This window comes from Gallus gallus, unplaced genomic scaffold (assembly GCF_016699485.2).
Source record: "Gallus gallus isolate bGalGal1 unplaced genomic scaffold, bGalGal1.mat.broiler.GRCg7b scaffold_65, whole genome shotgun sequence".
Lineage (NCBI taxonomy): Eukaryota > Metazoa > Chordata > Aves > Galliformes > Phasianidae > Gallus > Gallus gallus.
In genome coordinates, this window is record NW_024096017.1 from 1 (window position 1) to 20945 (window position 20945).

General features: G+C 63.5%; 1 protein-coding gene across 1 annotated transcript; it reads left to right on the forward strand.

The window, feature by feature from the left end:
• Positions 1-1426: 1426 nt before the first annotated feature.
• On the forward strand, positions 1427-20513 carry LOC121108916 (multifunctional procollagen lysine hydroxylase and glycosyltransferase LH3-like; the record flags this gene model as incomplete). The annotated part of the gene is made up of 5 exons (XM_040657224.1): positions 1427-1591; positions 4139-4250; positions 7756-7819; positions 14949-15046; positions 20346-20513. Coding segments are annotated over 5 exons (592 nt in total), but the record flags the coding sequence as incomplete, so codon positions are not given.
• Between the last annotated feature and the right edge of the window lie 432 nt (positions 20514-20945).

Genomic DNA, 20945 nt, shown 5'->3' on the forward strand with positions numbered 1-20945 from the left:
GCTCTGTGCCCCCCCCCATATTGAACCCCCCCCCCTTTGTGCCCCCCTTTCCCCACCCCCTTTTTGCCCCCCCCCTTTGTGCCCCCCCCTTTTTGTGCCCACCCCCCCCTTTTTCGCCCCCCCCCCTTCCCCCCCCCCCCCCCATGGGCCCCCCCACTTTATGTCCCCCCCCTTTCCCCCCCCCCTTTGTGCCCCCCCCTTTTTGCCCCCCCCCTTTGTTTCCCCCCCTTTGTGCCCCCCCCTTTGTGCCCCCCCTTTTTGCCCCCCCCTTTGTGCCCCCCCCTTTGTGCCCCCCCTTTGTGGCCCCCCTTTGTGCCCCCCCTTTTGTGCCCCCCCTTTTTGACCCCCCCCCTTTGTTCCCCCCCCTTCCTCCCCCCTTTTTCTCCCCCTTTGTTGACCCCCCTTCCCCCCCCCCCATTTTTGCCCCCCTCCCTTTGTGCCCCCCCTTCCCCCCCCCCCCTCTTTGCCCCCCCTCCCCTTTGTGCCCCCCCCCTCCTTTTTGCCCCCCCCCCCCACTTTGTGCTCCCCCTTCCCCCCCCCCCATTTTTGCCCCCCTCCCTTTGTGCCCCCCCTTCCCCCCCCCCCCATTTTTGCCCCCCCCCCCATTCTGCCCCCTTCTCCCCCCCCCCCCATTTTTGCCCCCCCCCCTTTCTGCCCCCTTCTCCCCCCCCCCCCATTTTTGCTCCCTTCCCTTTGTGCCCCCCCCTTCCCCCCCCCTTTTTGCCCCCCCCCTCCCTTTGTGCCCCCCCCCTCCTTTTTTGCCCCCCCCCACTTTGTGCTCCCCCTTCCCCTCTCCCCTCTTTGCCCCCCTCCCTTTGTGCCCCCCCCCTTTGTGCCCCCCCTTTTTGACCTTCCCCTTTTTGCCCCCCCCTTGTGCCCCCCCCTTTTTGCCCCCCCCTTTTGTGCCCACCCCTCCTTTTCGCCCCCCCCCTTTGTGCCCCCCCCTTTTGTGCCCACCCCCCCCTTTTTCACCCCCCCTTTTCCCCCCTTCCCCCCCCTTTTTTGCCCCCCCCCTTTTGTGCCCCCCCCCCCTTTTTGCCCCCCCTTTGTTTCCCCCCCACTTTGTTTTCCCCCCCTTTTGCGCCCCCCCCTTTTTGCCCCCCCTTTGTTTCCCCCCCCTTTGTTTCCCCCCCTTTGTGCCCCCCCCTTTTTGCCCCCCCTTTTTGCCCCCCCCCTTTGTTTCCCCCCCCTTTGTGCCCCCCCTTTGTGGCCCCCCTTTTTGACCCCCCCCTTTGTTCCCCCCCCTTCCTCCCCCCCTTTTTTCTCCCCCCTTTGTTGACCCCCCTTCCCCCCCCCCCCATTTTTGCCCCCCCCCACTTTGTGCTCCCCCTCCCCCCCCCCCTCTTTGCCCCCTCCCTTTCTGCCCCCCCCCCCTCCTTTTTGCCCCCCCCCCCCACTTGTGCCCCCCCCCCCCCCCCCCCCCCAGCTACGACGTGCTATTGGCTGCCGGCCCCGAGGAGCTGCTGGGCCATTTTGGCCGGGGGGGGGCACGGCTCCTCTTCTCAGCCGAGGCGTTCTGTTGGCCCCAATGGGGGTTGGCCCCCGCGTACCCCCCCCGCGGGGAACGGGAAGAGGTACCTCAATTCCGGAGGTGAGGGGGGGGGGGGCGGAAAAAATGGGGGGGGGGGGGGGAGAAAAATGGGGGGGGGGGGCAGAAGGAATGGGGGGGGGGGGGAGCAGATGGGGGGGGGGGAGTGGGGGGTGGGGGAGGCACCAATGGGGGGGGGGGAAGTGGGGATGGGGGGGAAGTGGGGCTGGGGGGGGAAATGGGGGGGGGAAGTGGGGGTGGGGGGAGAAATGGGGGTGGGGGGGGCACCAATGGGGGGGGAGAAATGGGGGGGGGGAGGCGGAAGGAATGGGGGGGGGGCAGCAGATGGGGGGGGGGAAGTGGAGGTGGGGGCAGAAATGGGGGTGGGGGGGCACCTATGGGGGGGAGAAATAGGGTGGGGGGGAAATGGGGGTGGGGGGGGCACTTATGGGGGGGGCACTTATGGGGGGGGCAGAAATGGGGGTGGGGGGGCAAATATGGGGTGGGAGAAATGGAGGGGGGGGCACTTATGGGGGGGCACTTATGGGGGGGGAGAAATGGGGGTGGGGGGGCGCCTATGGGGGGCAGAAATGGGGGTGGGGGGGCAAATATGGGGTGGGAGAAATGGGGTGGGGGGGCACTTATGGGGGGGGCAGAAATGGGGGGGGAGAAATGGGGGCGGGGGGGCACCAATGGGGGCAGAAAATGGGGTGGGGGGGGCACTTATGGGGGGGGAGAAATGGGGGTGGGGGGGCACCAATGGGGGGCAGAAATGGTTTGGGGGGGCAAATATGGGGTGGGAGAAGTGGGAATGGGGCACTTATGGGGGGGGCAATTACGGGGGGGGGCAGAAATGGGGTTGGGGGGGCACCAATGGGGGGGATAATTGGGGTGGGGGGGGCAATGGGGGGGCACATATGGGGTGGGAGAAATGGGGGTGGGGGGGCAAATATGGGGGGATAATTGGGGTGGGGGGGGCAATGGGGGGGGGCATCTATTGGGGGGGCAGAAATGGGGGTGGGGGGGCACCAATGGGGGCAGAAATGGGGTGGGGGGGCAAATATGGGGTGGGAGAAAGGGGTGGGGGGGCACTTATGGGGGGGGCAATTATGGGGGGGGAGAAATGGGGGTGGGGGGGCACCAATGGGGGGCAGAAATGGGGGTGGGGGGCAAATATGGGGGGATAATTGGGGTGGGGGTGGGAGAAATGGGGGGGGCACCTATGGGGGGGGCAGAAATGGGGGTGGGGGGGCACCAATGGGGGGCAAATATGGGGTGGGGGGCAAATATGGGTGGGAGAAGTGGGGGGGGGGCACTTATGGGGGGGGCACTTATGGGGGGGGGGCAGAAATGGGGTTGGGGGGCAAATATGGGGGGGATAATGGGGTGGGGGGGCAATGGGGGGGGGCATCTATTGGGGGGGGGAGAAATGGGGGTGGGGGGGCACCAATGGGGGGCAGAAATGGGGTGGGGGGGCAAATATGGGGTGGGAGAAGTGGGGGGGGGGCACTTATGGGGGGGGCACTTATGGGGGGGCAGAAATGGGGGTGGGGGGGCACCAATGGGGGGCAGAAATGGGGGTGGGGGGGCAAATATGGGGGGGATAATTGGGGTGGGGGTGGGAGAAATGGGGGGGGCACCTATGGGGGGGGCAGAAATGGGGGTGGGGGGCACCAATGGGGGGCAAATATGGGGTGGGGGGCAAATATGGGTGGGAGAAGTGGGGGGGGGGCACTTATGGGGGGGGCACTTATGGGGGGGGGGCAGAAATGGGGTTGGGGGGCAAATATGGGGGGGATAATTGGGGTGGGGGGGGCAATGGGGGGGGGCATCTATTGGGGGGGGGAGAAATGGGGGTGGGGGGGCACCAATGGGGGCAGAAATGGGGGTGGGGGGGCAAATATGGGGTGGGAGAAGTGGGGGGGGGCACTTATGGGGGGGGCAATTATGGGGGGGAGAAATGGGGTGGGGGGGGCACCAATGGGGGGCAGAAATGGGGGTGGGGGGGCAAATATGGGGTGGGAGAAATGGGGGGGGGGCACTTATGGGGGGGGCAACATATGGGGGGGCAGAAATGGGGGTGGGGGGCAATGGGGGTGGGGGGGGCACCTATGGGGGGGAGAAATGGGGGGGGGAATGGGGGTGGGGGGGGCACTTATGGGGGGGAGAAATGGGGTGGGGGGGCAAATATGGGGTGGGGGGGCACTTATGGGGGGGGCAAAAAATGGGGTGGGGGGCAAATATGGGGGGGAGAAGTGGGGGGGGGCACTTATGGGGGGGGCACTTATGGGGGGGGGCAGAAATGGGGTGGGGGGGGTTAAAGCGGGGGGGGGGGCTTCTTAGGGTCGCGATTTCTTTATGGGGGGGGGGCGGTTAAATTTGGGGGGGGGTCCTTTAAGCGAGGGGGGGGGGGGGGGCTCTTTGAGGGGGGGGGTTCATAGCAGTGATGCGTTGTTATGAAGGGGGGGGGGGAGCGTTATAGAGCTGTATATCCCCCCCTTAAGAGCACAGTAATGCACACAGTAATAAATATGACCCCCCCGGGACCCCCCCCCCCCTTTTTGGGGACCCCCCCCCCCCCTTTTTGGGACCCCCCCCCCCCATAAAAAGGCTTGTGGGTTTCGCCCCCACCGTGTGGCGGTTGGTGCAGCGGTGGCGCTATAGGGACGACGACGACGATCAGCTCTTCTATACCCGCCTCTATCTCGACCCCGCCCTGCGGGTACGGGCAACGCGGGACCACCCCCCCCATGGGACCACCCCCCCCCTTGGGACCCCCCCTGGGACCCCCCCCGGGACCCCCCCCAGAACCCCCATCCCAGGGACCCCCCCCCCCAGGGACCCCCCCCGAAAGCCCTCCCAGGAACCCCCCCTGGGCCCCCCCCCAGGGACCCCCCCCCCTGTGACCCCCCCTGGGACCCCCCCCAGAACCCCCCCTGGACAGCGCCCCCCTTGGGACCACCCCCAGAACCCCCCCATGGGACCCCCCCCCCTGTGACCCCCCCCCGGGACCCCCCCCAGGACCCCCCCCCGAGACCCCCCCCGGACCCCCGCCTCCCCGGGACCCCCCAACAGAACCCCCCCCAGGGACCCCCCCCAAGACCCCCCCGGACCCCCCCAGAACCCCCCCCGGAAGCCCTCCCAGGACCCCCCCCCCCCTGGGACCCCCCCCGGGACCCCCCCCGAGACCCCTCGGGGACCCCCCAGAACCCCCCAGGACCCCCCCCGGGACCCCCCCCGGGACCCCCCCAGACCCCCCCCAGGACCCCCCCCCGAGACCCCCCCAAGGACCCCCCCCCGGGACCCCCCCCTGGGACCCCCCCCTGTGACCCCCCCCCGGGACCCCCCCCCGGGACCCCCCCTGTGATCCCCCCCAGAACCCCCCTTCTGGGACCCCCCCCACGGGACCCCCCCCCCGGGACCCCCCCCGGGACCCCCCCCGAGACCCCTCTGGGACCCCCCAGGACCCCCCCCCCCATGGGACCCCCCCCTGGGACCCCCCCAGAATCCCCCCGGAGACCCCCCCGGACCCCCCCCCTCCCCGGGACCCCCCAACAGAGCCCCCCCCGAGACCCCTCTGGGACCCCCCCGAGACCTGTCTGGGACCCCCCCCAGAACCCCCCCTCCCAGGGAACCCCCCCGAGACCCCCCCAGGACCCCCCCCAGAACCCCCCTCCCAGGGACCCCCCCCCAGGGACCCCCCCCCGAGACCCCCCCTGGGACCCCCCCCAGAACCCCCCCTGGACAGCCCCCCCCTTGGGACCACCCCCAGAACCCCCACCTGGGACCCCCCCTGGGACACCCCCCCAGGACCCACCCCGAGACCCCTCTGGGACCCCCCAGAACCCCCCCACCCCCGGGACCCCCCGAGGGCCCCCCCCCAGAACCCCCCCCGCAGGACCCCCCCCTGGACCCCCCCCCAGAACCCCCCCAGAACCCCCCCACCCCCGGGACCCCCAGAACCCCCCCTGGGACCCCCCCCCGGGACCCCCCCCGAGACCCCTCTGGGACCCTCCAGAACCCCCCCCCCGGGACCCCCCATAAGACCCCCCCAGGGACCCCCTGGGACCCCCCCCAAAAGCAGCCCCGAATGACCCCAAACCCCACTGCTGTGACCTCTGACCCCCGTGACCTCTGACCCCCGTGACCTCCGACCCTGACCCACCTCTGACCCCAAATGCTCCTCCAATGACCTCAAACCCCGCCGCCATGACCTCTGACCCCCGTGACCCCCATGACCTCTGACCCCCATGACCCCCATGACCTCTGACCCCCGTGACCTCCGACCCTGACCCACCTGTGACCCCAAATGCCCCCCCAATGACCCCAAATCCTTCCGCCATGACCTCTGACCCCCGTGACCTCTGACCCCCGTGATCTCCGACCCTGACCCACCTGTGACCCCAAATGCTCCTCCAATGACCCCAAACCCCGCCGCCATGATCTCTGACCCCCATGACCTCTGACCTCCATGACCCCCATGACCTCTGACCCCTGTGACCTCTGACCTTCGTGACCTCTGACCCCCGTGACCTCCGATCCTGACCAACCTGTGACCCCAAATGCCCCCCCAATGACCCCATACCCCACTGCTATGATCTCTGACCCCGTGAACTCTGACCCCCGTGACCTCTGACCCCCATGACCTCTGACCCCCGTGACCCCCATGACCTCTGACCCACCCGTGACCTCTGACCCTGACCCACCTGTGACCCCAAATGCCCCCCCAATGACCCCAAATCCTTCTGCCATGACCTCTGACCCCCGTGACCTCTGACCCCCATGACCTCTGACCCTCGTGACCTCTGACCCTGACCCACCTGTGAACCCAAATGCCCCCCCAATGACCCCAAACCCCACCGCCGTGACCTCTGACCCCCGTGACCTCTGACCTCCGTGACCTCTGACCCCCATGACCCCCATGACCTCTGTCCCACCCGTGATCTCCGACCCTAACCCACGTGTGACCCCAAATGCCCCCCCAATGACCCCAAACCCCACCGCCGTGATCTCTGACCCCTGCGACCTCTGACCTTCGTGACCTCTGACCCCCATGACCTCTGACCCCCATGACCCCCATGACCTCTGACCCACCTGTGATCTCCGACCCTGACCCACCTGTGACCCCTAATGCCCCCCCAATGACCCCAAATCCTTCTGCCATGACCTCTGACCCCCGTGACCTCTGACCCCCATGAGCTCTGACCATTGTGACCTCTGACCCTGACCCACCTGTGACCCCAAATGCCCCCCCAATTACCCCAAACCCCACCGCCGTGACCTCTGACCCCCGTGACCTCTGACCCCATTACCTCTGACCCCCATGACCTCTGACCCTCGTGACCTCTGACCCCCATGACCCCCATGATCTCTGACCCCCGTGACCTCCGACCCTGACCTACCTGTGACCCCTAATGCCCCCCCAAAGACCCCAAATCCTTCTGCCATGACCTCTGACCCCCGTGACCTCTGACCCCCATGACCTCTGACCCTCGTGACCTCTGACCCTGACCCACCTGTGACCCCAAATGCCCCCCCAATGACCCCAAACCCCACCGCCGCGACCTCTGACCCTCGTGACCTCTAACCCACGTGACCTCTGACCCCCATGACCCCCATGACCTCTGACCCACCCATGACCTCCGACCCTAACCCACCTGTGACCCCAAATGCCCCCCCAATGACCCCATACCCCACTGCTATGATCTCTGACCCCGTGACCTCCGACCCCCATGACCTCTGACCCTCGTGACCTCCGACCCCCATGACCCCCATGACCTCTGACCCACCCGTGACATCCGACCCTGACCCACCTGTGACCCCAAATGCCCCCCCAATGACCCCAAACCCCACTGCCGCGACCTCTGACCCTCGTGACCTCTGACCCACGTGATCTCTGACCCCCATGACCCCCATGACCTCTGACCCACCCATGACCTCCGACCCTAACCCACCTGTGACCCCAAATGCCCCCCCAATGACCCCAAACCCCACTGCCGCGACCTCTGACCCTCGTGACCTCTGACCCACGTGATCTCTGACCCCCATGACCCCCATGACCTCTGACCCACCCGTGACATCCGACCCTGACCCATCTGTGACCCCAAATGCCCCCCCAATGACCCCAAACCCCACCGCCGCGACCTCTGACCCCTTGTGACCTCTGACCCCGTGACCTCTGACCCCGTGACCTCTGACCCCGTGACCTCTGACCCCCCACCCCATAGGCTGAATTGGGTTTGGCGTTGGACCACCGCTCCCAAATCTTCCAGAACCTCAATGGGGCCATCGGTGAGGGGGGGGGGGGGGGTCAATTTGGGGGGGGGTCAATTAATTGGGGGGGGGAATTGGGGTTAATTACTTATGGGGGGGGTTGGGGTTAATTAATGGGGGGGTTGGGGTTAATTATTGGGGGGGTTGGGGTTAATTGGGGGGGGTTAATTTGGGTTGGCATTCAATGGGGCCATCGGTGGGGGGGGGTCAATTTGGGGGGGGGTTAATTAATTGGGGGGGGGAATTGGGGTTAATTACTTATGGGGGGGGTTGGGGTTAATTAATGGGGGGGTTGGGGTTAATTATTGGGGGGTTAATTACTGGGGGGGTTAATTATTGGGGGGGTTAATTTGGGATGGCACTCAATGGGGCCATCGGTGGGGGGGGTTAATTTGGGGGGGGTCAATTAACTAGGGGGGGGAATTGGGGTTAATTACTTATGGGGGGGGTTGGGGTTAATTAATGGGGGGTTGGGGTTAATTATTGGGGGGGTTGGGGTTAATTGGGGGGGGTTAATTTGGGTTGGCATTCAATGGGGCCATCGGTGGGGGGGGGTCAATTTGGGGGGGGGTCAATTATTTATGGGGGGGGAATTGGGGTTAATTACTTATGGGGGGGTTGGGGTTAATTAATGGGGGGGTTTGGGGTTAATTATTGGGGGGGTTGGGGTTAATTGGGGGGGGTTAATTTGGGTTGGCACTCAATTGGGCCATCGGTGAGGGGGGGGGGCAGTTTGGGGGGGGGTATTTATTTGGGGGGGGGGAATTGGGGTTAATTACTTATGGGGGGGGTTGGGGTTAATTAATGGGGGGTTTTGGTTAATTATTGGGGGGGTTGGGGTTAATTGGGGGGGTTAATTGGGGGGGTTAATTTAGGTTGGCTTTCAATGGGGCCATCGATGGGGGGGGGGAGGAATTGGGGGGGGTCAATTAATTGGGGGGGGAATTGGGGTTAATTACTTATGGGGGGGGTTGGGGTTAATTAATGGGGGGGTTGGGGTTAATTACTGGGGGGGTTAATTACTGGGGGGGTTAATTATTGGGGGGGTTAATTTAGGTTGGCACTCAATGGGGCCATCGGTGAGGGGGGGGTCAATTTGGGGGGGAGTTAATTATTTATGGGGGGGGAATTGGGGTTAATTACTTATGGGGGGGGTTGGGGTTAATTAATGGGGGGGTTGGGGTTAATTACTGGGGGGGCTAATTACTGGGGGGGTTAATTTAGGTTGGCTTTCAATGGGGCCATCGGTGGGGGGGGGGCAATTTGGGGGGGGTCAATTAATTGGGGGGGGAATTGGGGTTAATTACTTATGGGGGGGGTTGGGGTTAATTAATGGGGGGGGGATTGGGGTTCATTATTGGGGGGGGCATTGGGGTTAATTACTTATTGGGGGGGGTTGGGGTTAATTATTGGGGGGATTGGGGTTAATTATTTATTGGGGGGGATTGGGGTTAATTATGGGGGCGTTGGGGTTAATTATGGGGGGGATTGGGGTTAATTATTGGGGGTCATTGGGGTTAATTACTTATTGGGGGGGAATGGGGTTAATTATTGGGGGGGGAGTTGGGGTTAATTACTTACTGGGGGGGATTGGGGTTAATTATTGGGGGTGGGATTGGGGTTCATTATTGGGGGGATGGGGGTTAATTATTGGGGGTGGGATTGGGGTTCATTATTGGGGGGTTTGGGGTTAATTATTGGGGGGGAATTGGGGTTAATTATTGGGGGGGGTTGGGGTTAATTATTTATTGGGGGGATTGGGGTTAATTGGGGGGGGATTTGGGGGTTAATTACTTATTGGGGGGGTTGGGGTTAAGTATGGGGGGGTTAATTTCGGTCGGCATCGGTTCGTTTTGGGGGCGCTCATTTATGGGGGCGACGGATCGATGCGTTCCTTTGGGGGGGCTCTGTGGGGCTCTGTGGGGTGGGGGGGGCTTCTATGGGGTGGGGGCTCTATGGGGTGGGGGCTCTATGGGGCTCTATGGGGTGGGGGGCTCTATGGAGTGAGGGCCTCTGTGGGGCTGTATGGGGTGGGGGGGCTCTGTGGGGCTCTATGGGGCTCTATGGGGTGGGGGGCTGAATGGGGTGGGGGGCTCTATGGGGCTCTATGGGGCTGTATGGGGTGGGGGGCTCTATGGGGCTGTATGGGGTGGGGGGCTCTGTGGGGCTCTATGGGGTGGGGGGGGCTTCTATGGGGTGGGGGCTCTGTGGGGCTCTATGGGGCTCTATGGGGCTCTATGGGGCTCTATGGGCCTGTATGGGGCTCTATGGGGTGGTGGGCTCTATGGGGGGGCTCTATGGGGTGGGGGCTCTATGGGGCTCTATGGGGTGGTGGGCTCTATGGGGGGGGTTCTATGGGGTGGGGGGCTGTATGGGGCTCTATGGGGCTCTATGGGGTGGGGGGCTCTATGGGGTGGGGGCCTCTATGGGGCTGTATGGGGCTCTATGGGGTGGGCGGCTCTATGGGGCTGAATGGGGTGGGGGGCTCTATGGGGGGGGCCGTATGGGGCTGTATGGGGTGGGGGGGTTCTATAGGGTGGGGGGCTCTATGGGGGGGCTGTATGGGGTGGGGGGCACTATGGGGCTCTATGGGGGGGGGGCTGTATGGGGCTGTATGGGGTGGGGGGGGTTCTATGGGGTGGGGGGCTCTATGGGGGGGCTCTATGGGGCTGTATGGGGTGGGGGTCTCTATGGGACTCTATGGGGCTCTATGGGGTGGGGGCTCTATGGGGTGGGGGCTCTATGGGGCTCTATGGGGCTGTATGGGGCTCTATGGGGTGGTGGGCTCTATGGGGCTCAATGGGGTTCATGTGTTGGGGTGGGGGGTTCTATGGGGTGGGGGGCTCTATGGGGGGGGCTCTATGGGGTGGGGGGCTCTATGGGGCTCTATGGGGTGGGGGGGGGCTTCTATGGGGTGGGGGGCTGGATGGGGTTGTGTGGGGTGGGGGGGCTTTATGGGGTGGGGGGCTCTATGGGGCTCTATGGGGCTCTATGGGGTGGGTGGGGCTTCTATGGGGTGGGGGCTTCTATGGGGCTCTATGGGGTGGGGGCCTCTATGGGGCTCTATGGGGTGGGGGCCTCTGTGGGGTGGGGGGCTGTATGGGGCTCTATGGGGTCGGGGGCTCTGTGGGGTGGGGGGCTCTATGGGGCTCTATGGGGTTCATGTATTCGGGTGGGGGGTTCTATGGGGTGGGGGGCTGTATGGGGCTGTATGGGGCTGTATGGGGTGGGCGGCTCTATGGGGCTCTATGGGGCTGTATGGGGTGGGGAGCTTTATGGGGCTCTATGGGGCTCTATGGGGTGGGGGGCTCTGTGGGGTGGGGGGCTCTATGGGGCTCTATGGGGTTCATGTGTTGGGGTGGGGGGCTCTATGGGGCTGTATGGGGCTGCATGGGGTGGGGGGCTCTATGGGGGGGGCTCTATGGGGTGGGGGGCTCTATGGGGCTGGATGGGGTGGGAGACTCTATGGGGCTCTATGGGGCTCTATGGGGTGGGGGGCTCTATGGGGTGGGGGACTGTATGGGGTGGGGGGCTCTATGGGGCTCTATGGGGCTCTATGGGGTGGGGGCCTCTATGGGGCTCTATGGGCCTCTATGGGGCTCTATGGGGCTCTATGGGGCTGTATGGGGTGGGGGCCTCTATGGGGCTCTATGGGGGGGCTCTATGGGGCTCTATGGGGGGCTCTATGGGGTTCTATGGGGCTGTACGGGCCTCTATGGGACTCTATGGGGCTCTATGGGGCTGTATGGGGGGCCTCTATGGGGCTCTATGGGGCTCTATGGGGTGGGGGGCTCTACGGGGGGGGCTCTAAGGGGCTCTATGGGGTCTATGGGGCTGTATGGGGCTGTGTGGGGCTGTATGGGGTCTATGGGGCTGTATGGGGCTCTATGGGGCTCTAAGGGGCTCTATGGGGTCTATGGGGCTCTATGGGGCTCTATGGGGCTCTATGGGGCTGTATGGGCTCTATGGGGCTGTATGGGGCTGTGTGGGGCTCTATGGGGTGGGGGGCTCTATGGGGGGGCTCTAAGGGGCTCTATGGGCTCTATGGGGCTGTGTGGGGCTCTATGGGGTGGGGGGCTCTATGGGGGGGCTCTAAGGGGCTGTATGGGCTCTATGGGGCTGTGTGGGGCTCTATGGGCTCTATGGGGCTGTATGGGGCTGTGTGGGGCTCTATGGGGTCTATGGGGCTGTCTGGGGTCTATGGGGCTGTATGGAGTCTATGGGGCTGTATGGGGCTCTATGGGGCTGTATGGGGTCTATGGGGCTGTATGGGGTCTATGGGGCTGTATGGGGCTGTGTGGGGCTCTATGGGGCTGTATGGGATCTATGGGGCTTTATGGGGCTGTGTGGGGCTGTATGGGGTCTATGGGGCTGTATGGGGCTCTATGGGGTCTATGGGGCTGTATGGGGCTCTATGGGGTCTATGGGGCTGTATGGGCCTCTATGGGGCTCTATGGGGCTCTATGGGGCTGTATGGGGTGGGGGCCTCTATGGGGCTCTATGGGGGGGCTCTATGGGCCTCTATGGGGCTGTGTGGGGCTGTATGGGGCCTATGGGGGGGGGCTCTATGGGGCTGTATGGGGTGGAGGGCTCTATGGGGAGGGCTCTATGGGGCTGTATGGGGCTCTATGGGGCTGTATGGGGTCTATGGGGCTGTATGGGGTCTATGGGGCTGTATGGGCCTCTGTGGGGCTCTATGGGGCTCTATGGGGCTGTATGGGGTCTATGGGGCTTTATGGGGCTGTGTGGGGCTGTATGGGGTCTATGGGCTGTATGGGGCCTATGGGGCTCTATGGGGCCTATGGGGCTGTATGGGGCTGTATGGGGCTGTATGGGGTCTATGGGGCTGTATGGGTCTCTATGGGGCTGTATGGGGCTGTATGGGGCTCTATGGGGTGGGGGGCTCTATGGGGCTGTATGGGGCTCTATGGGGTCTATGGGGCTGTATGGGGCTCTATGGGGTCTATGGGGCTGTATGGAGTCTATGGGGCTGTATGGGGCTCTATGGGGCTCTATGGGGCTGTATGGGGCTGTGTGGGGCTGTATGGGCCTCTGTGGGGCTCTATGAGGCTCTATGGGGCTGTATGGGGTGAGGGCCTCTATGGGAGGCTGTATGGGGCTGTATGGGGCTCTATGGAGTCTATGGGGCTGTATGGGGCTCTATGGGGCTGTATGGGGGGGCTGTATGGGGCTGTATGGGTCTCTATGGGGCTGTATGGGGCTCTATGGGGTTCTATGGGGCTGTATGGGGTCTATGGGGCTCTATGGGGTCTATGGGGCTCTATGGGGCTGTATGGGGCTGTATGGGGTCTATGGGGCTGTATGAGGCTCTATGGAGCTCTAAGGGGCTGTATGGGTCTATGGGGCTGTATGGGGCTCTATGGGGTCTATGGGGCTGTATGGGGCCTATGGGGCTCTATGGGGTTCTATGGGGCTGTATGGGGTCTATGGGGCTCTATGGGGCTGTATGGGCTGTGTGGGGCTCTATGGGGTCTATGGGGCTCTATGGGGTCTATGGGGCTCTATGGGGCTGTATGGGTTCTATGGGGCTGTATGGGGTCTATGGGGCTGTATGGGGCTGTGTGGGGCTCTATGGGGTGGGGGGCTCTATGGGGGGGCTCTAAGGGGCTCTATGGGCTCTATGGGGCTGTGTGGGGCTGTATGGGCTCTATGGGGCTGTATGGGGCTGTGTGGGGCTCTATGGGGTCTATGGGGCTGTCTGGGGTCTATGGGGCTGTATGGAGTCTATGGGGCTGTATGGGGTCTATGGGACTGTATGGGGCTGTGTTTGGCTCTATGGGGCTCTATGGGGCTGTATGGGCTCTATGGGGCTTTATGGGGCTGTGTGGGGCTGTATGGGGTCTATGGGGCTGTATGAGGCTCTATGGGGCTCTATGGGGCTGTATGGGGGGGCTGTAGGGGGCTGTATGGGGCTGTATGGGTCTCTATGGGGTCTATGGGGCTGTATGGAGTCTATGGGGCTGTATGGGGTCTATGGGGCTGTATTGGGTTCTATGGGGCTGTATGGGGTCTATGGGGCTGTATGGGGTCTATGGGGCTGTATGGGGCTCTATGGGGTCTATGGGGCTCTATGGGGTCTATGAGGCTGTATGGGGCCTATGGGGCTGTATGGGGCTCTATGGGGCTCTATGGGGTCTATGAGGCTGTATGGGGCCTATGGGGCTGTATGGGGCTGTGTGGGGCTCTATGGGGTCTATGGGTCTGTATGGGGTCTATGGGGCTCTATGGGGCTCTATGGGGCTCTATGGGGCTGTATGGGGTGGGGGCCTCTATGGGGCTCTATGGGGGGGCTCTATGGGGCTCTATGGGGTCTATGGGGCTGTATGGGGCCTATGGGGCTGTATGGGGCTGTATGGGGCTGTATGGGGCTGTGTGGGGCTCTATGGGGTCTATGGGCTGTATGGGGCTCTATGGGGTCTGTGGGGCTGTATGGGGTCTATGGGGCTCTATGGGGTTCTATGGGGCTGTATGGGTTCTATGGGGCTCTATGGGGCTGTATGGGGCTGTGTGGGGCTGTATGGGGTCTATGGGGCTGTATGGGGCTCTATGGAGCTCTAAGGGGCTGTATGGGGTTTATGGGGCTGTATGGGGCTGTGTGGGGCTCTATGGGGCTGTATGGGGTCTATGGGGCTCTATGGGGCTGTATGGGCCTCTATGGGGCTGTATGGGGCTCTTAGGGGATCTATGGTGTGGGGGCCTCTATGGGGCTCTATGGGGGGGCTCTATGGGGCTCTATGGGGGGGGCTCTAAGGGGCTGTATGGGGTCTATGGGGCTGTATGGGGCTCTATGGGGTCTATGGGGCTGTATGGGGCTCTATGGGGTCTATGGGGCTGTATGGGCCTCTATGGGGCTCTATGGGGCTGTATGGGGCTCTATGGGGTCTATGGGGCTGTATGGGGCTGTGTGGGGCTCTATGGGGTCTATGGGGCTGTGTGGGGCTGTGTGGGGCTCTATGGGGTCTATGGGGCTGTATGGGTTCTATGGGGCTGTATGGGGCCTATGGGGCTCTATGGGGCTGTGTGGGGCTGTATGGGGCCTATGGGGCTGTGTGGGGCCCTGTGTTGGGGTATTCCTTTCGGGGGGTCTCTCACTCTGCGCCCCCCCCCATAATTCCCCCCCATACAGAGGAGGTGAAGCTGCACTTCGAGGGGGGGCGGCCGCGGGTGCGCAATGCGCTCTATGGGACCGCCCCCGTTGTGCTGCACGGCAACGGGCCCACCAAGGTGGGGGGCTGTGGGGTGGGGGCTATGGGGTGGGTCTATGGGGTGGGGGGTCTATGGGGCTCTATGGGGTGGGGGGGCTGTGGGGCTCTATGGGGCTCTATGGGGCTCTATGGGGTGGGGGGTCTATGGGGTGGGGGGGTCTATGGGGGTGGGGGGTCTATGGGGCTCTATGGGGTGGGGGGTCTATGGGGCTCTATGGGGCTCTATGGGGTGGGGGGTCTATGGGGTGGAGGGGTCTATGGGGTGGGAGGTGGTATGGGGTTGTGTGGGGTGGGAGGTGGTATAGGGTTGTGTGGGGTGGGTGGGTCTACAGGGGTGTATGGGGTGGGGGAGTCTATGGGGTGGGGGGTCTATGGGGTGGGGGGGGCTATGGGGCTCTATGGGGCTCTATGGGGTGGGGGGGGCTATGGGGTGGGGGGTTGTATGGGGTGGGGGGCTCTATGGGGCTCTATGGGGTGGGGGGGTCTATGGGGCTCTATGGGGCTCTATGGGGTGGGGGGGGCTATGGGGTGGGGGGTCTATGGGGGTGGGGTCTACAGGTTAGGGGGGCTGTGGTGTGGGGGGCTATGGGGGGGTCTATGGGGTGGGGGGTCTATGGGGCTGTATGGGGTGGGGGGGTCTATGGGGCTCTATGGGGCTCTATGGGGTGGGGGGCTCTATGGGGGGCTCTATGGGGCTCTACGGGGGGCTCTATGGGGCTCTATGGGGCTGTATGGGGATCTATGGGGCTCTATGGGGTGGAGGGCTCTATGGGGGGCTCTATGGGGCTCTGTGGGGTTCTATGGGGCTCTATGGGGTGGGGGGTCTATGGGGCTCTATGGGGCTGTGGGGGGTCTATGGGGCTCTATGGGGCTCTATGGGGCTCTATGGGGTGGGGGGTCTATGGGGCTCTACGGGGCTGTATGGGGCTGTTTGGGGATCTATGGGGCTCTATGGGGCTCTATGGGGTGGGGGGTCTATGGGGTCGGGGGTCTATGGTGTGGGGAGGCTATGGGGTGGGGGGCTCTATGGGGTGGGGTCTATGGGGTGGGGGGGTCTATGGGGCTCAATGGGTGGGGGGTCTATGGGGCTCTATGGGGCTCTATGGGGTGGGGGGGCTGTGGGGCTCTATGGGGCTCTATGGGGAGGTGGGTCTATGGGGCTGTATGGGGTGGGGGGGCTATGGGGCTCTATGGGGCTCTATGGGGTGGGGGTGGTCTGTGGGGTGGGGGTCTATGGGGCTCTATGGGGTGGGGGGGTCTATGGGGCTCTATGGGGCTCTATGGGGCTCTATGGGGTGGGGGGTCTATGGGGTGGGGGGGCTGTGGGGCTCTATGGGGCTCTATGGGAAGGTGGGTCTATGGGGCTGTATGGGGTGGGGGGGCTATGGGGCTCTATGGGGTGGGGGGTCTATGGGGCTCTATGGGGTTCTATGGGGCTCTATGGGGTGGGGGGTCTATGGGGTGGGGGGGCTATGGGGTGTGGTGGGGGGTCTATGGGGCTCTATGGGGTGGGGGGGGGCTATGGGGTGGGGGGCTCTATGGGGTGGGGGGTCTATGGGGCTCTATGGGGTGGGGGGTCTATGGGGTGGGGGGGTCTATGGGGCTCTATGGGGTGGTGGGGGTCTATGGGGCTCAATGGGGTGGGGGGGTCTATGGGGTTCTATGGGGTGGGGGGGGTCTGTGGGGTGGGGGTCTATGGGGCTCTATGGGGTGGGGGGGTCTATGGGGCTCTATGGGGCTCTATGGGGCTGTGGGGGGGGCTATGGGGCTCTATGGGGCTCTATGGGGTGGGGGGGTCTATGGGGGGGGGTCTATGGGGTGGGGGGTCTATGGGGTGTGGTGGGGGGGCTGTGGGGCTCTATGGGGCTCTATGGGGCTCTATGGGGTGGGGGGTCTATGGGGTGGGGGGTCTATGGGGTGGGGGGGCTATGGGGCTCTATGGGGTGGGGGGGTGTATGGGGTTCTATGGGGTGGGGGGGGTCTGTGGGGTGGGGAGTCTATGGGGTGGGGGGCTGTGGGGCTCTATGGGGCTCTATGGGGCTCTATGGGGTGGGGGGCTCTATGGGGGGCTCTATGGGGATCTATGGGGGGCTCTATGGGGCTCTATGGGGCTGTGGGGGGGTCTATGGGGCTCTATGGGGCTCTATGGGGTGGGGGTCTATGGGGTGGAGGGGTCTATGGGGTGGGAGGTGGTATAGGGTTGTGTGGGGTGGGTGGGTCTACAGGGGTGTATGGGGTGGGGGAGTCTATGGGGTGGGGGGTCTATGGGGTGGGGGGGGGTCTATGGGGGGGCTCTATGGGGCTCTATGGGGTGGGGGGTCTATGGGGTGGGGGGGTCTATGGGGGTGGGGGGTCTATGGGGCTCTATGGGGTGGGGGGGGCTATGGGGCTCTATGGGGCTGTATGGGGTGTGGGGGGCTATGGGGTGGGGGGTTGTATGGGGTGGGGGGCTCTATGGGGCTCTGTGGGGTGGGGGGTCTATGGGGTGGGGGGGCTATGGGGTGTGGTGGGGTGTCTATGGGGCTCTATGGGGTGGGGGGGCTGTGGGGTGGGGGGGGCTATGGGGTGGGGGGCTCTATGGGGCTCTATGGGGTGGGGGGGTCTATGGGGCTGTATGGGGTGGGAGGCTGTAGGGGGTGGGGAGGGCTATGGGGTGGGGGGGTCTATGGGGCTCTATGGGGCTCTATGGGGTGCGGGGTCTATGGGGTGGGGGGGTCTATGGGGTGTGTGGGGGGGGGGTCTATGGGGTGGGGGGCTGTATGCGGTGGGGGTCTATGGGGCTTTATGGGGTGGGGGGTTATGGGGTGGGGGGGGCTATGGGGTGGGGGGGCTATGGGGCTCTATGGGGTGGGGGGGCTATGGGGTTCTATGGGGTGGGGGGTCTATGGGGCTCTATGGGGCTGTGGGGGGGTCTATGGGGCTCTATGGGGCTCTATGGGGCTGTGGGGGGGCTCTATGGGGCTCTATGGGGCTCTATGGGGTGGGGGGGGCTATGGGGTTCTATGGGGTGGGGGGGTCTATGGGGCTCTATGGGGCTCTATGGGTGGGGGCTCTATGGGGGGCTCTATGGGGCTCTATGGGGTTCTATGGGGCTCTATGGGGTTGGGGATCTATGGGGTGGGGGGGGCTATGGGGTGGGGGGCTCTATGGGGTGGGGGTCTATCGGGGGGGGTCTATGGGGTGGGGGGGGCTATGGGGTGGGGGGGGCTATGGTGCTCTATGGGGGGGGGTCTATGGGGTGTGTGGGGGGGGTCTATGGGGCTCTATGGGGCTCTATGGGGCTCTATGGGGAGGTGGGTCTATGGGGTGGTGGGGGGCTATGGGGCTCTATGGGGTGGGGAGGGTCTATGGGACTCTATGGGGCTCTATGGGGCTCTATGGGGTGGGGGGGGTCTATGGGGTGCGGGGTCTATGGGGTGGGGAGGCTATGGGGTGGGGGGCTCTATGGGTGGGGTCTATGGGGTTCTATGGGGGGGGATCTATGGGGCTCTATGGGGTGGGGGGTTATGGGGTGGGGGGTCTATGGGGTGGGGGGTCTATGGGGTGGGGGGCTCTATGGGGCTCTATGGGGGGCTCTATGGGGGGGGGGCTCTATGGGGCTCTATGGGGTGGGGGGCTCTATGGGGCTGTATGGGGTGGGGAGTCTATCGGGTTTCTATGGGGTGGGGGGGGTCTATGGGGTGGGGGGGTCTATGGGGCTCTATAGGGTCTCTATGGAGTCTTTATAGGGTCCCTATGGGGTCTGTAGGGGTTCTCTATGGGGTCTCTATGGGGTCTTTATGGGGTCTCTATGGGATCTCTATAGGCTGTTTGGGGGTTCTCTATAGGGTCTCTATGGGGTCTCTGTGATGTCTCTATGGGATCTCTATGGGGTCTCTATAATGCCTCTATGGGCTCTCTATGGGCTCTCTATGGGCTCTCTATGGGGTCTCTATGGGCTCTCTATGGGCTCTTAATGGGGTCTCTATGGGGTCTCTATGGGCTCTCTATGGGGTCTCTATGGGCTCTCTATGGGGTCTTTATGGACTCTCTATGGGTTCTTTATGTGGTCTCTATGGGCTCTCTATGGGGTCTCCATGGGGTCTCTATGGGGTCTTTATGGGGTCTCTATTTACGGGCTCTCTATGGGGTCTCTATGGGGTCTCTATGGGGTCTTTATGGGGTCTCTTTATGGGCTCTCTATGGGCTCTCTATAGGGTCTCTATGGGGTCTCTATGGGCTCTCTATGGGGTCTCTATGATGTTTCTATGGGGTCTCTATTTATGGGGTCTCTATGATACCTCTATGGGGTCTCTATGGGGTCTTTATGGACTCTCTATGGGTTCTTTATGTGGTCTCTTTGGGCTCTCTATGGGGTCTCCATGGGGTCTCTATGGGGTCTTTATGGGGTCTCTATTTACGGGCTCTCTCTGGGGTCTCTCTGGGGTCTCTATGGGGTCTCTATGGGGTCTTTATGGGGTCTCTTTATGGGCTCTCTATGGGCTCTCTATAGGGTCTCTATGGGGTCTCTATGGGCTCTCTATGGGGTCTCTATGATGTTTCTATGGGGTCTCTATTTATGGGGTCTCTATGATACCTCTATGGGGTCTCTATGGGGTCTTTATGGACTCTCTATGGGTTCTTTATGTGGTCTCTATGGGCTCTCTATGGGGTCTCCATGGGGTCTCTATGGGGTCTCTATGGGGTCTCTATGGGCTCTCTATGAGGTCTCTATGGGTTCTTTATGGGCTCTCTATAATGCCTCTATGGGCTCTTTCTGGGCTCTCTATGGGGTCTCTATAGGGTCTCTATGGGGTCTCTATGGGCTCTCTATGTGGTCTCTATGGGCTCTCTATGAGGTCTTTATGGCTCTATATGGGGTCTCTATGGGGTCTTTATGGGCCTCTATGGGCTCTTTATGGGCTCTCTATAGGGTCTCTATGGGCTCTCTATGGGCTCTCTATAGGGTCTCTCTGGGATCTCTATGGGCTCTTTATGGACTCTCTATGGCTTCTCTATGAGGCCTTTATGGGGTCTCTATGGGGTCTCTATGGGGTCTCTATGATGCTTCTATGGGGTCTCTATTTATGGGCTCTCTATGTGGTCTCTATGGGCTCTCTATGAGGTCTTTATGGGCTCTCTATGGGGTCTCTATGGGTTCTTTATGGGCTCTTAATGGGGTCTCTATAATGCCTCTATGGGGTCTCTATTTATGGGCTCTCTATGGGGTCTCTATGGGCTCTCTCTGGGCTCTCTATGGAGTCTCCATGGGCTCTCTCTGGGCTCTCTATGGTGGTCTCTATGGGGTTCTGACCCCCCCCCCTATTTGTGCCCCACAGCTGCAGCTGAACTCATTGGGTAATTACGTCCCCAACGGTTGGAGCCCGGAGGGCTGCGGGGACTGCGACCGCGACGTCCGCCCTGCGTGGAACGGCACTGTGAGCTCCGCCCGCCGCCCCACACATCCGTGGGGCCGCCTTACGGCCCCATAAGTTCGGTCCGGCGCCGCCCCATAGCGCCGCAGCGCCCCCTATAGGGCTGAGCGAAGAGTGCACCCATAGCTCCGCAGCGCCCCCTATAGGGCTGAGCGAAGGGCGCCCCCTATAGGGCTGAGTGAACAGCGCCCCCATAGCGCTGCAGCGCCCCCATAGGGCTGAACGGCCCCATAGGGCTGAGCGAAGAGCGCCCCATAGCGCCTCTGCGCCCCGTATAGGACAGAGCGAATGGCGCCCCCTATAGGGCTGATGTGAAGAGTGCACCCATAGCGCCGCAGCGCCCCCTATAGGGCTGAACGGCCCCATAGCACCGCAGCGCCCCCCTATAGGGCTGAGCGAAGAGTGCACCCATAGCTCCGCAGCGCCCCCTATAGGGCTGAGCGAAGAGTGCACCCATAGCGCTGCAGCGCCCCCTATAGGGCTGAACGCCCCATAGCGCCGCAG